A 15,035-nucleotide genomic window follows, 5' to 3' on the forward strand; every position below is an offset into this window, starting at 1 on the left:
AAACTCCTGAGAAGAAGAACCTAGAGGAGGAAAGGTTGATTGGGGCTCATGGTTTTAGAGGTCCCAGGCCGCGGCAGGCTGCTGCACTACCCTGGGCCTCGGTGAGGCGGAGCTTCGTGGTGGAAGGGCGTGTGGAGAGCTGCCCAGCTCATGGTGGCCGGGAAGAGACTCCCTCCCAGGGCACGTCCCAATGGCCTACTCCACTCAGCCAGGTCCTGCTACCCAGCCTCCACCACTCCTAGGAGCCCATTCAGCCCTCAGGGGACTGATCCACCGTGAGGCCTGAGCCCTGCAATCTGATGGCTCCCAAAGCCCCTCCTCTGGACACGGCTGCATGGGGACCAGCCTTCCACACAGGAGTCTCTGGGGGACATTCTAGATGTAGACCATACAGTCATTTTTCTACTTCTGCAAATAAAACCTGAGATCCATCGACTTAAAAGCAGGGAGGTGTATTGTGGAGGCTCTAGCTATGGCCAGCACCCCTTGCTCTTGGGCCTGAAGTGGCACAATGGGCCCTGGGGGAAGCACACGGTGGAAAAGGTCCTTCCCCTCATGGCCGCAGAGAAGTCAAGGGAGGGAGGAAGCGGCCAGGGCCCCAATATCCTCTTCCAGGACACGTCACCCGTGACCTAGTTTCCTTCCTGGGAAGTTTCAATCACCTCCCAGTAGCAGCACAGGCTGGGGACAAACCTTGGGGGACACTCCTCCAAACCATAACACTGCCCAGCTATCCTTTCGTTCCTCTTCCACAACCACCCCTCTCTGGTCAGCCTGGGATAGGAGCGCTGGGGTCTTGCCACCTCTCTGGGTCTCACTCTCCCATGGGGAAATGCCCAGGCACATGTAAAACTCTCTGCTTTCTTCCTGGAGATCCTTCTTAGGCCATTTTCATTTCCAGGCCCAGCCAAGGTCCCCAAGAGGACAGACCTAAGTTTTGCTTCCCTATACATCAAGACGACAAATCAAGCTCTCTGGACACCACGTCTGGCACTCTGCAGGGCTGAGAGAAAGGGTCCCCTTCTCTGGTGCACCGCAGTGGCCTCTCCAGAATGGGTACAGGTGAAAGGAGCCAACATGGACAGGGCCATGAAGACGCAGGAGGGAGGAGGAGGTTTTATTCATATCATTTGTCCCTTTTCCAAAAGAGCCAGAGAGGCACTCCTGGGTTCTGAAGTTTCATTCCGCACTAGTAACTCCACTGGTCGGCTTTATTAAAGACCTTTTCCTTCCCCTCTCTCCTAATCTGTTGGAGAGAACCCAGTGGCAACCAGGTCAAATCTGCAGGTAACTCCAGCTTGCTGCTGTGAGATGTGTCAACAAGAATCCAACAATTCCACTCGCCCTGAAGTATCACCAAAAATAAAATATAATTTCAGAGAAAATGCTGAGATGCGCCTTCTATTTGTGGTTGTAAAGGAGTTTATTTAAGCGGTTTCAGAGAATTCTTGAGTGAAATAGGTCACCAGATAGGGATGGTGACATCTTTCATATTTAGAAGCATTTGTGGTGACCGTTTTTAACGTGATGGACATGGACCTCAGACTGCAGAACACAGAGGTTTCTGAAGCTGGGTTACTAAAGGAGAAGCTGCTCCGAATAGGCGAGATGGCATGGAAATGAGCTCCTTCTCTCATAGGGGCCACTGACCCAGTCTAATCGGAGCTTTTCGTGAAGCCTTGATCTATTCACAGAATCCCAATTAGGAGTCCATCCCTCGTCCCTGTAAAACTGGAATTCTGGGTAGTTACCAAGGCACTCCAACACGTTCTCCTTTCATCTTTCTCTACGACCTTCTTCTTGAGCGTAATTGGGAAATGAGTCTCCTTAGCATGAAAAAGACATCAAAACTTGAAATCTCCATTTGTTTTGTGCTGTTATAACAGAATACCTGAGACTGGGTGAATCATAACAAAGAGAAATTCACTGGTTCAAAGTTTTGGAGGCTGGGAAGCTCAAGGTCAAGACACCAGCAGGTTTGGCATCTGGTAAAAGCTGTCTCCACTTCCAAGATGGCGCCTCAAACACAGCAGCCTCCAGAGGGGAGGAACACTGCTCCTCACGTGGCAGAAGAGGGGACCAAATCCACGTTAACTCCACCTAAAGGGTACATATAGCTCTCATGGCTTAATCACCTCTAAAGGAACTTACCTCCTTTTTTGCACACTTTTATTGGTGCATTATGACTCTATATAATAATGGCATTCACTGTTATTACGTATTCCTACGAACACACAATGTAACAATACAATTCGGGCAATATCATCACCCAGCATTTCCCTTTTCCCTCCCCTCCTCCCTCCCTCTGGTCTCCTTTCCATTTTCATGAAATCCTCCTCTCCACCTTTCCCCCTTTGTTTGTTTGTTTGTTTGATGTGGTACTGAGAATCGAACCCAGTGCCCCACACATGCCAGGCAAGCGCTCTCCCCTGGGCCCAGCCCCAGTCCTTCTCTTCCCTTTTCCTCTCCAGCTTCCACGTGAGAGAAAGCATATGACCCTTGGCTTTCTGTGTTTGGTGTATTTTGCTTAATCATAATGCTCTCAAATTCCATCCATTTTCCTGCAAATGACATAGTTTCCTTCTTCTTTATGACTAAACCAAACTCCACTGTTTATATAGACCACATTTCTTCATTCACTCACCCACTGATGGACACCTAGGCTAGTGTCACAGTGTGGCTATTATGAATTGTGCTGTGGCAAACATGGGTCATGAACTGCTATAGTATGATGTCTTTAATTATTGAGGATAAATACTGAGGAGTGCTGATGCTGGGTCCTGTGGTGGTTCCATGCCTAATCTTTTAAGGAGCCTCATATACTGATTTCCACAGTGGTTGTACTAATTTACAATCCCACCAACAGTGTAACATTGTTCCTTTTTTTTTCCCTACATCCTTTCCAGTATTTATTATTGGGTGTATTCTTTTTTTATTTTTTGTTTTACTTAGTTGTATACATGACAGTAGAATGAATTTATGCATTTTACTATATCATACATAGATAGGATACAATTGCTCATTTTTCTTAGTATACATGTTGCAGAATCATAACTGGTCATGCAATCACATATATACATAAAGTAATAAAGTGTGTTTCATTCTACTATCTTTCCTATCCCCACATCCCTTCCCCTCCTCTCTCTTTACTTCTCTCTACCGAATCTAAGGTAATGCTATTCTTCTCTAGTGCCCTCCTCACCTTATTGTGAATTAGAATCCACATATTAGAGAACACATTCGGTCTTTGGTTCGGAGGGATTGGCTTATTTCACTTAGCATGATATTCTCCAACTCCATCCATTTACTGGCAAATGCCATGATTTCTCTCTTCTTTAAAGCTGAATAAATATTCCATTGAGTATAACTCTCTCTATATATATATATATAGTTACATATATCACATTCCATCTTTATCTACTCATCTACTGAGGGACACCTAGGTTGGTTCCATAGTCTAGTTATTGTGAATTCAGCTGCTATAAACATTGATGTGGCTGTGTCACTATAGTATGCTGATTTTAAGTCCTTTGGGTATAAACCAAGGAATGGGATAGCTGGGTCAAATGGTGATTCCATTCCAAGTTTTCTGAGGAATCTCCATACCGTTTTCCATAGTGATTGAACCAATCTGCAGTCCCACCAGCAACATATGAGTGTACCTTTCCCCCACATCCTCACCAACCACCTTATTGTTACCTGTATTCTTGATGATTGCCATTCTGTCAGGAGATGAAATCTTAGAGTGGTTTCAATTTGCATCTCTCTAATTGTTAGAGATGCTGAACACTTTTTTCATGAATTTGTTGATCAATTGTATTTCTTCTTCTGTGAAGTGACTGTTCAGTTCCTTAGCCCATTTATTGATTAGGTTATTTTGTTTTATTGTGTATTTTTTTTAAGGATTGAGAGAAATCTTTTTATTTTAAAAATATATATATATTTATTTTTTAAGTGTAGATGGACCCAACACAATGCCTTTATTTTTATGTGGTGCTGAGGATCGAACCCGAGTCCCGCCTATGCTAGGCAAGCGCTCCACCACTGAGCCACAATCCCAGCCCTTATTGTGTGTATTCTTGATGGTTGCCCTTACGATTGGTATGAGATGAAATCTCAGTGTAGTTCTGATTTGCATTTCTCTAACTGCCAAAGATGTTGAACATTTTTTCTCGTAATCATTGGCCATTCGTATTTCTTGAGAAGCACCTCTTTTGTTCATTTGTCCATTTATTATTTTTTTTAAAGAGAGAGAATTTTTTAATATTTATTTTTTAGTTTTCAGCAGACACAACATCTTTGTATGTGGTGCTGAGGATCGAACCTGGGCCGCACGCATGTCAGTTTTTGAATCGATAAAACCCCAGACCCTTCAGTTCTTGACAATATGCTCCTAGAGCCTGGGGTGAGCTACAGTTAGAGACATATGAAGTCCATGGTATTAAGGGTACTGTCTTTCACGCTCTTTTCTGTGGATTGGAAAGACTACCCAGCTGTTAACAAAGGCCATTTCTTTGGAAGTGGGTAAGATATGATTAAACTGGACAAAGGCAAGAAGAGCCAGCCAGAGATAAATGCTGTGCCTAGTCAATCAAGGACTATTTCTTACTCCCAGAAGGGGCTAGCAACGTATGCTCAATGCAATTGCAGAATTGTGACAGCCCAGGGGTAGCTGTCCATCCTAGTCTCCTTCCCATTGTGTGTACTCCAGTGTGACCTGCCCCAGTCTCACGATGCCATACCAGGTATGTAGACAATAGGAAACTGGTCTTTTTCCTTTGTAGGTTTCTGTATCAACAGAAGCTGCATCTGAGTCTGATGCAGATGACCAGACCCTGGGCTGCAAGCCTCATGACCGGATGATACCTGGGCCACCCGACCAGCACATTTTGCATGTGGGGTGGCAGAGGTAGCAGAAAGCTACCATTAAAACCTTTTCATGGCACTGACCTACCATGTTTCCCATACCACACCTTTCATGGCACCTTCCCCCGCTGCCTCTGGAGGGGACCATGTGACCTACTTTGCCTGTGGGGACTGCAGCAAGCAATGCAGATGCTTGAAAACAGCCCTTGCATGCTGCCTGGAGCCTGGGGCAACCCCTGTAAAAGTGTCTCCTGGGATTTTGGAGCAAGGGCCTGCCATCATCCATGGATTACTCTCCTTTTCAAGGAAAGCTCTTGGCGTGCAAGTGGGTCATCACGAAAACTGAATTCATGACCCCGGGCCACTGTGGCTCAGTGCTAGACTCTGCTGCTGGTAGACCAAGCGCTTGGAGACACCAGGACATCCTTGGTGACTGAAGTCCATGTGGCCTTGTGCATGCAGAGCCCCATCCCTGCTACCCTGGCCTGTGTTCACAACAGAATCAGCTAGGGAGAGAAGCTGGTTGACACCACAGCTTAGCTTGTGGTCTTGTGAAGCAGTGTAGCTGCTTCAGGCTCACAAATAAATTCACATGTCTAATGTAACACGAAATGTGTTAGAGCCAGTGATGTTCAAAAGACCAAGACTGCAAAGAGCCCTGGGAAAGTCTGGGTGAAGAAGCAATCTGTCAAGCAATATTGAAGAGAGCACACGTGAATTTGTTTCCTTTTGAATAAATGTGACTTCATTACCTTATCACCAATTGCGATCCACAAAACAAAGAACAAAAACAAAAAACTTAGATCTCATAAAACATCCAGAAAGTTTCCATATGTTAAGAATCACCAGGGGCTGGGGCTGGGGCTCAGCGGTAGTGCACTTGCCTGGCATGTGTGAGGCACTGGGTTCGAATTCTCAGCACCACATTTAAATAAATAAAATAAAGGTCTATTAATAACTAATATATACTTAAAAAAAAAAAAAAAAAAAGAATCACCAGAAGGCACTGTGGCACACTCCTATAATCCCAGCAGCTCAGGAGGCTGAGGCAGAAGGATGGAATTTTAAAAAGGGCTGGGTATACAACTCAGTGGTAAAGCTCCTCTGGGTTCAATCCCCAGTACCCGCCTCCCCAGCAAATCGTCACCAACGATTCGTCACCTTTCAAATTTTTTGTACATAACTATATGCTCATATTAATAGAACCTGCTTTCTGCAGCTTTTCAAAACTCTGCTATTAAAGTTTCAAGTACAACAATACTCCCACCTAGTGGATAAAGAAGAACGTCTATTTCAGTTTTGAACAGTATCACCATAAAAAAGAAATTAAAACTACAATTAACTTTTTAAAGTTTATTCTGTTTCAACACCCTCAAAATACAGCACCCCCAGAGCAGCCCTCAAAGCAGTGCTCGCTGCTCCCCTGGAAGGAATGGATGCTTCTGGACCCTGGGGTGCGCTATAGATAGAGACAACGTGGGAGACATCACAGAACGATCTTTGGGATCACGTATAAATGTTACTCTGAATCTCATTTGTTGTCATCAGTTTCTTCAGTATCTCTGTGCCCTGTGGAATGTTCTGAAAGAAGAGAAAAAGACGTCAAGACAGCTTTTCAGTGAGAGGCAACATGCACACCCAGCCTGACGCTCTCGAGAAGTTGTGAGAAGGTGCTGCGCAGCAGAAGCAGTGCCTTCCAGCACCTCTCCCCAAGGGACAGTGCTCGAGAGGGCGAAAGCCTAGAGTCCTTCCCTGGCCCAGGCCTCGAAGTGTACCTGGCCTCTTCACCCCACCACTCTCCCTGTCCACCACAGCCCTCTGGCACCCAACCTGTCCTCTTTCCACACCCCACTGCTCCCCACTAAGGCCCATCCAGCTTTCATAGCCAACTGTGGGGCCACTTCCTCCCCAGAGCCCTGCCTCTGTGAGAGGCTTTCCCAGTACCTCTGACCAGCACCCCTCATGGCCGGGAGCTGCCTCAGCTCTAAAGCCCTACAGTGGTGCCAGAGAGTGGGGGCTGTAGCTAACCCCTGTTAACTGTTGAACAAACCCCACTGGGAGTGGACAGCAGAAACCATGCACCAACTCAGGCGACCTCATGGGTCGGGTCGTTGATAGGAGTACTCTTCACAGCGACCACCTGAACTTCCCCAGACTGGTGTCTTCAAAGGAAGACGGGAAATGTTAAAAAGGTCTTTAAATTTCCCCTTCAAATTGTACTCCTCAATCCTATTTGACAGATGACTTACGCTGCTCAGAACAAATCCGAACATTTATGCTAAGCTCCTGTATGGGGAGCAGAGTCCCTAGCAGGGAACAAAACAGCCCCAGAGAACTGCTCTCTAAACAAGTGGGCCGAGCCGGTCACAAACCACAGCAGCCAGCACGAGGACCCGCACGCCCTTGGAAAGACACTAAACCCAGAAGGATTCAACTTGTCTGACTCCACTAACTGGGAAGATGTGCTTGAAGTAGACCAAGTCAGGGCTCTGCAGCTTGACTCTCCACCAATCAACAGGGCGTCACTGAGGGCTTCCTTCTACAGGCCAGGTATGTGCAACCCAGGACGCCAAAAAGGAAAAGCTGCTCCTGTACCACAAGCTGCTGAGGAAGACACTAACTTAGGAGAGCTGAGACGGCCACTCCAGCATAACCTGCCGTGAGTGGAGCCCTGATGGCTACTCCACAACAAAACAGGTCACCCACGATGCTGGGACAACCCCTCTCCCTTGAAGTACTTCTTAAACCAGACACTGTGGCTCTCCATAAATCTCTGAAGAGATCACTGGGGAGGCCCGAAGCTGCCTGAAATGCTAGACAAAGGCTGCTGTGTACGTGTTCTGATATGTATTTTTCCAGTAAATGAGCCCATAGACCTAAGGGGGGGAACAAAGGTTCATTAATAATTCTCACATCTTCACATATCCCATCCCCTCAAAATCAGGTGAATACTATTGATACTATACTTAAAATTACAACCTTCCAAATGAGTTACAGAAACTTCTCCAGCCCCAGAGACACGTAGGATGTAAGGGCAACACACTGGTCTATATATAAGAGCAAAATGCTCTTCAAGTTATAGAAGTAAATCCAGAAGAGAAGGTGGCCAGAGCGGGAAGCTGGTGTGGGAAGACAGGCTCTCCGAGTACTGCTCCGGGTCTGCACTGTCCCTACACTCAGCTAGTGTGGCAGCTGGTGGTCAGGTGAGTGACACTTACCTTAGCCAGGCCTTTCAAGCTTCTGGAAGAAAGTATGGGCTTGAAAGCTTCCACGGTAATGAGGTCTAACGTCATCACCTCAGTGTAACACAAATACAGAATGGCAGGGATTTTCCACACCTGACAGTAACTGAGGACTGTGAACGAAGGAAAACCACTTAAGTTTTCTAGAATATAGTTTTAAAATTAACCACCATTAAATAATAAAGGCTGCTTTAAAAAGTCTTTGAATCAAGACATTTACCGCTCTACTAAATCAATTCTAATGGATATTTTCTTTCAAAAATCAACTTATTTTCCTAATAATCTTTTGCTTTTGCAAATATTATCTTTATTTTGCATTTTCTAAACATACTGCTCAATTTTAAGTAGTTAAAAGGTTGAAATTTCAGTCACTATAATAAACAAAGCAAGTTACATGTAACAAACGAATACCATGATGCATACTACTACCAAGCTAGTCCTACTCACTCTAATAAACTTAACAAGGGGGAAAAAACGTTTTTCCTTTATTCAATTTACTTAACAAAGAACAATTAGTAACATACAATAAAAGATACACTACTGAAAAGTAAATGGCAATCTATTTCTCAAGACAGCAAAATATAATTACAGTGATAAAAATATTAAGCAACACACATTAAAGTAACTATCAAACTTCACTTTCTATTTTGATAATTAAAATGTACTTTCCCAAATTTTCATACAATTTACAACTAACATTGGCTTGCATTCTGAGTTGCCAAAGACCAAAAAGAAACTAAAGCTGAGGCAGAGCAATTAAGCCATCTGAGCTGTTCTCATAAGTGTGTCTAGAAAATTTTAAAAACGCAAACCAAGTATACTAACAAGTACAGACACTGAGGATTAATAGCAATATATTGATTTTGATCGTCAAAAAATTAACCTCATAAAGATTTCTAATAGTGAAAATAATAATTAGCAGTAAGATGAAATGTAAATATGAATTTTGGTATCACCTGCGGCAGGAAGATCATGGATGATGTTCGGCTGTTCTAGCAGTGAGCAACAAGCAGTGTCCTTGAAATTCTGTGTTTTTAGTGCTTTCAGGAAAGGAGAAGGAAGGCTGCCAGTAGATTCTGAGGTTTTATAGTCAGTAACATGTCGACATGTGAGAATAGTTACCTGCATGTTCCTCCTTGGACAAGAGCCAAAAACCTGACACAAAATTGATTTAAAATTAAACAAGGGTAACTGTGTGAGGGAATGGAAACACTGCTCCAGCTACTCTCCCAGCAGTGCGGGCGGCAGCTGCACATCTGGCAGGGGCGCCCTGCGCCCTGAGTAACAGAACAGGCCTCCCTGCCCCAGCCTGGGTTTGCTCTCGGCACTCTGGTTGGCACTCCTCCTCATGGCACTTTCCTGTCCCTTAACTCAGGGCAGTATCACCTACTTAAGAGACCGATGTGTAGTAAACAACCATGAATGGACAATGCTGGAGCAGCTGCCACAGGACCACCACCTGAGCAAGCCGGCTCAAGAGCATATCCCACAGTCAGCCTGTCCCTCACCTACTCTCTATAACACCTGGAAAATGGCTCTTACTAAATTCACTTTTGAGTTACTAGAATTGGGGCGAGTTTCAAGGGCTCTAGAACTCAAAGTTCTCTTCCATGACTTGAAGAGAAGATCTAGTAGATCTACAAGAATCCTTCTACCTTCTAATAAAATCTATGGTGACACAAACAAGCAAGCAACTATTTTTTAAAGAAAAGAGTAGTTTTTATGTTACTATACTTGTTTAAAAATATTCTGTGGGGCTGGGGATATAGCTCAGTTGGTAGACTGCTTGCTTTGCATGCACAAGGCCCTGGGTTCGATCCCTAGTACCACAAAAAATAATAATAATAAAAATATTCTGTGAAAAAAACAGCTTTTTCCATTAGTAATAAAAGAACTGAAGATTTTATATTAAGTGTTATAATTCATACAACTAATTTCATTATATCACAACTTTGTAAATAAATGCAAAAAAAGTCAACACAATGTAAATTTGTTTCAAGGTACATCCTGTTTAAGAAAAATAACATTATTCACAGGCCCAATTTATTTCCCTTCATAGAATACTTAAAAGTCTGAGTCTAAAATACTTAAGAACTGTTTGATTATCAGGATGATTTGACCAAAATAACAAAGTAACCCAAAGAATACCCCTAAGGAAAAAAAATTTGTTTTAGAAATGCATAATTTTTATATTTTTTTAAAGTCTAGAATGTTCATCTGTCACCGTGTAAAAATTAAGTATTTTTGAAATAATAATCACCCTACATAATTAAAAAATATAAATAAAACACTAATTTCCTAATATTCTAAGCTCTGACCCTCTTACCCAGAAAGATACACATATGTACACTGAATATAAGATAGTTCACAGATCTTTTTAAACAACTTTTCTTCTAATAAAATGCATTTACTAACTTAAAGCAAAAGCTTCTCTAAGTATGCCAGCTGGTTTAAAGTAAAAAATAAAATTCTTATTTCTATTTAATTTTAATATCAGTGTTAAATACACTGAGATTTAAGCTGAGATGTTGCTAAGAATTTCACCTAAAGACTGAAGGGCCTACTTTATTTACAAATACAGGTGAAAAAAAGAAATGATGAATGACGAGGATGAAGACATCGCACTGACCCTCATCTGGTCATTACACCTGTACTGAAATATCACAGTGCAGCCCATTAATAAGTACTATTTTGTATCTATTAAAAATAAAAATAAGCTGGGTATGGTGGTGCACCCCTGCAACCCCAGTTACTCAACAATCTAAGGCTAGAGGATGGCAAGTTCAAGGCTAGCCTCAACAACCTAGTGAAACCCCTGGCTCCCTAGGGCTGGAGATGTAACTCAGTGATAGAGAGTTCCTAGGTTCTTAAATTAAAAAAAGAAAAAAAAAAAGAAAAGAAAACTAACCACATGTGATAATAAACATTTAAGAGAGAGAGAGAGAGAGAGAGAGAGAGAGAGAGAGAGAGCGCACACACTCCTAGGTTCAATTCTCAGCATCATGTAAAGATACATGCTGTGTATGGCGGCCTATGCCTGTAATCCCAGCAGCATGGAGACTGAGACATGAGGATCACGAGTTCAAAGTTAGCCTCAGCAACTAAGCGAGGCCCTAAGCAACTTAGCAATATTTTGTCTCTAAATGAAATATAAAAAAGGGGTGGGGAGAGGCTGGGGTTGTGGCTCAGTGGTAGAGCGCTTGCCTGGCATGTGTGAGGCACTGGGTTTGATTCTCAGCACATAAAAATGAATAAAGGTCTACCAACAACTAATAAAATATTTAAAAAGAAAGAAGTGGGGAGGCTGGGGATGTGGCTCAGTGGTAAAGCACCCTTGGGTTCAATCCCTGGTACATAAAATAAATAAACAGATAAAGATATATATATGAAAAATATATATATATTTTGAGCATTCCTAAATCCAAAAATCTAAAATCTGAAATGCTTCAAAATCCAAAAACTTTTTTGAGCACCTACATAAAATAAGAGGAAAATTCTACACCAAGAATTTGTTTCATATTGAAAGTTATAAAAAACACTGTATAGTTATCTTCAGACTATGCATATAAGATGTATTTGAAACATTAATAAATATGTGTTTAGACCTGAATTCCCCTCCCTTCTGTCCCAAACATTTGAGACAAGGGTATTCAGACTATAAAACGTAATTGCCAAAAATTATGGTTTCCTCTAAAATTTCTAGATGAGTTCAACTCTTCACTCAAAAACTATGTGCACAATTTTCCAGCAAAATGAAGACAAATTTATTCACTTCTAATGCTTGAAAAATAGATCATATTTGAGCCTAGAGAGTTTTTTATTTGAGAAAATACACACAAAATCCTTTCCTGCATAATTTTAAATGAAAAGACACTGACCCTTAAAAAACAGCAACTTCTATAGTCTAAAAATTCACAGGTCTCATTCTCTCTTACCTTTTCCAGCCACTGATACTGCTGATCTTCAGCAACATAGCAACTACACTGACAGACAAAAACCTGAAAAATAAAATTCAAAGTTTTTTTTCAAGATAAATAAATTTTATACACACCCAAACTGCCACCATATACATATCATGTGAATACCAACGGAACACTGCTGTACTCTGGATGTGGAATGTCTGCGAAAGACCCATGTGTTTCCTAAAGTTTCTACATCTGCCAAACTGGGAGGTGGTGGAAACCTGAAGAGAGGGGCGCCTAGTAGGAGATCTTCAGGTCATGGGGGTAGCCTTGAAGGTGACACTTGATCTTCCCCCTCTTCTCTTTTGCTTCCTGGTCATGAGGTAAGCCGCTTTGCTATGCCTGGTGCTCCTACCATGATGTACTGTCCCCCAATCAGAGGTCTCAAAGCAACGTGTCTGTGTGATCATGTACTGGAACCTCCAAAACCCCCGCTGATAGATCTCACATGTTTGTTACAGTGACAGAAAGAAAACACAAACACTTATCTTCCTGACTATACTACTAGCCCATTTACTTCTCTTAAATTTAATAAGAGCTAAGCCATTACTGATAACTGGTATCAGAATAAAGAATGCATTTAGAGAGCAGTTCAGTGACATGCCTGTTAGATTCTGGGGTACACTAACAGCAAAGACTCTGAGATGCTTAAATAACTAACTTTTAAACATACAAGTTAAGTCCCACATACCAAGGGATTTGATTTTAGGTGATAAAACACACAAAAAGACTCTGAAGGGGACAGGTGTGTGGTGTCCACTGTTCTACACCATTCATTCCAGAGTTTGGCACAACCAACTTCTTCCCAGACACCTGAATTCATAACAAACGATGACAAAAATGCTGTAAGAGAACAATTCACACAAGTTAGTGCTTAGCCCTGCATGCTGTATTCTCTATTCAATAAAAAGCTGAAATTACTCTAGAATTTGAGAGCTGAAAAAGTCCTTAAGATCATCTAATGCCACCAATCTGCAGGAGGCAGCCAGGGCTTCACGAAAGGCCATACTGAGTAAGACAAGACTACAGCCAGGAAGGGACAAGACAGGCTTACAGACAGACTCCCAGGGTAACACTCCCCTAAAAATGTGAGACCAGAACTTCATATAATGAGTCAGAGTCACTTACTATGTACTTAGTATGCTCTGTAAGTCCCAGGGATGCATTATATGGCAAGGGATCTTAATGGGGTTCCCAAATGTTCCCAATACCTGTAACTCCCCTAAAATTATAAAGATCTTTGTGTACAGGTCTTGTACAGACATTGTTCTAGATGAACTTTACACTTTTCTACCTTTAACTCACCAAGTGAATCAACACAAAGACATTGGAACTTAATTGCTCAAAAGAGCTAGTGATCACTGTTATTTTTGGAGTTCTCATTATGTTTTCAAAAGCCTATTAACTCAAAAACATTTAAGTAAACCTGGCTACAACACACCAGAAACAGTTCCTTGAGCTTTAAGTTCCTGAAGACACAAATATTTCCTTTAAATCTTATTTTTTATTTCCATTTTTAGAAGATAGTACACATGAACAGGTGATGTATTTATCCCCTCTCAGAAACAAAGTTACTCTACCAAGACTTTTCTCTTTTAAGTAACCAACCTTTGAAGTCTTTTAGAATGGAAAGAAGTAACTTTGTATTTTTTCTTTCAACAAAACCTCTAGTCTTCTGCATTTTTCACTTACCTACTGCATTATTTCCTATAGCAATTATAAACTTGGAACAAGGATATTTTTCTAGCAGAGAAACTTCCAGAGATGTTTTTGTCTGTCTTCGAAGAAGCCGCACCTCCCTAACACAAGAAACAAGATGAAACCAAAACAGCTTAAACACAGTCAGTATTCTACTTTGAAAAAACAACATTATATGTATGATTGAAGTACCTTTACTAATCGGTAAAAGTGACACTTGCATTCTATAAAGAATATAATTAGAATCCTAAAGAAAGAGCAGATTCAGGCACTGATAATCAACAAAACTACTGCAAGCAAGCTTCATGTCCATCTGACCCCCTGTTCAATCTTAGCATCCCTAAAAGTGAAAAAAACTGGGCAGTATGCAACAAGAAACAGTACCACAGCACCACTTCAAAGCTCTCTCGCTAAAGAATGTCAATCTATCTGATCCAAGTTCCAAAATTAACATTCTTTTGCAGGAGATGCAGGTGATGAGCACACGTGTGAAATGCCTCCAGGAGGAGCAACCAGACAAATCCAGAGCTCTCTACAGGAGTAAAAGGGAAGGTGAACCGCTCCAAATGAAATGAGCCCTCTAAGTGTAAGGCGCGGACCTGGTCAGGAGACCGATGTACCCAAACCCACCGGAAGATCTCAGTCTGACCGAACTAGGTGTACGAGACGATATGGAACACCACTACGACTGCAGACTATGAGAGACCTAAATCGTATTTTGAGACGCATTCTGCAGGGTGCAGGCCGTACCGGGGCCGTGCTCCGGGGGCGGCAGGAGGGGAAGTCTCCGTGGGCGCTGAGCTGACCTGAGTGCGGGCTCCGGGGTCCTTCACGTTCGCCCATCTCGTGGGGGATAATGGTTGAAAAGAGCGCGCACCTGCCACCCACGCAAGGCCGGCTGGATCGCGGGAGGAGGAGAGCCCCCGGGGCGCGCGCAGGCTCGCCGGGCCGGGTAGCGGCCCCTCGCGGCGCGGGCCAGCGCGCTCCCCACCCCCGCGCCGCCCGTGCCGACGCCTCACCTCTTCCGCGCCAGCTGCCGCCGGACCTCCCGGTCCTCGGGGGTCTCCCTCCGTCCCGCCTCCTCCTCCTCCTCCTCCTCCTCCGTCCCGGCTCGGCACGGCGCCTTCACCACCTCTCCAAAGAAAGTGGCTGCCATGGCCTCCAAGGGACCGACCGCCCGCACAACCGCGGCGCCGCGGGACGGCGCACGCGCACCTCCGCGCGACCACGCCCCCCGCACTGCTCTACGCGTGGGCACACCCCTTGC

The 15,035-nt window shown here is 43.3% G+C and overlaps 1 protein-coding gene across 3 annotated transcripts; it reads right to left on the bottom strand.

The window, feature by feature from the left end:
• Nucleotides 1-6,204: 6,204 nt before the first annotated feature.
• Nucleotides 6,205-14,990, bottom strand: Psmg1 (proteasome assembly chaperone 1). 3 transcript variants are annotated; one of them, XM_021725292.3, is made up of 7 exons: nt 14,788-14,990; nt 13,763-13,869; nt 12,762-12,883; nt 12,044-12,106; nt 9,065-9,263; nt 8,085-8,221; nt 6,205-6,447 (listed from the first exon to the last, which is right to left on the bottom strand). In XM_021725292.3, the coding sequence occupies exons 1-7, from the start codon at nt 14,922-14,924 to the stop codon at nt 6,373-6,375; spliced, it is 840 nt and encodes a 279-aa protein (XP_021580967.2). In that variant the 5' UTR covers nt 14,925-14,990; the 3' UTR covers nt 6,205-6,372. The 3 variants fall into 3 exon arrangements, with proteins under 3 accessions (XP_021580967.2, XP_005323536.2, XP_040142969.1); XM_005323479.4 differs by having other exon boundaries at nt 12,762-12,913; nt 14,788-14,989; XM_040287035.2 differs by lacking the exon at nt 14,788-14,990 and adding an exon at nt 14,519-14,537 and having other exon boundaries at nt 12,762-12,913.
• Between the last annotated feature and the right edge of the window lie 45 nt (nt 14,991-15,035).

The sequence above is a fragment of the Ictidomys tridecemlineatus genome, chromosome 3 (genome assembly GCF_052094955.1).
Source record: "Ictidomys tridecemlineatus isolate mIctTri1 chromosome 3, mIctTri1.hap1, whole genome shotgun sequence".
NCBI lineage: Eukaryota > Metazoa > Chordata > Mammalia > Rodentia > Sciuridae > Ictidomys > Ictidomys tridecemlineatus.

Bases quoted from the DNA above. Each gene is read 5' to 3' on its own strand.
- Psmg1 (XM_005323479.4), bottom strand. From the start codon at position 14,924: ATGGCAGCCACTTTCTTTGGAGAGGTGGTGAAGGCGCCGTGCCGAGCC. The intron at 12,107-12,761 runs GTATGTGGGACT...TTTATTTTTCAG, and splicing joins ACCTAAAATCAAATCCCTTG to GTTTTTGTCTGTCAGTGTAG. The intron at 8,222-9,064 runs GTGATACCAAAA...CTTCGTTCACAG, and splicing joins CCATGATCTTCCTGCCGCAG to TCCTCAGTTACTGTCAGGTG.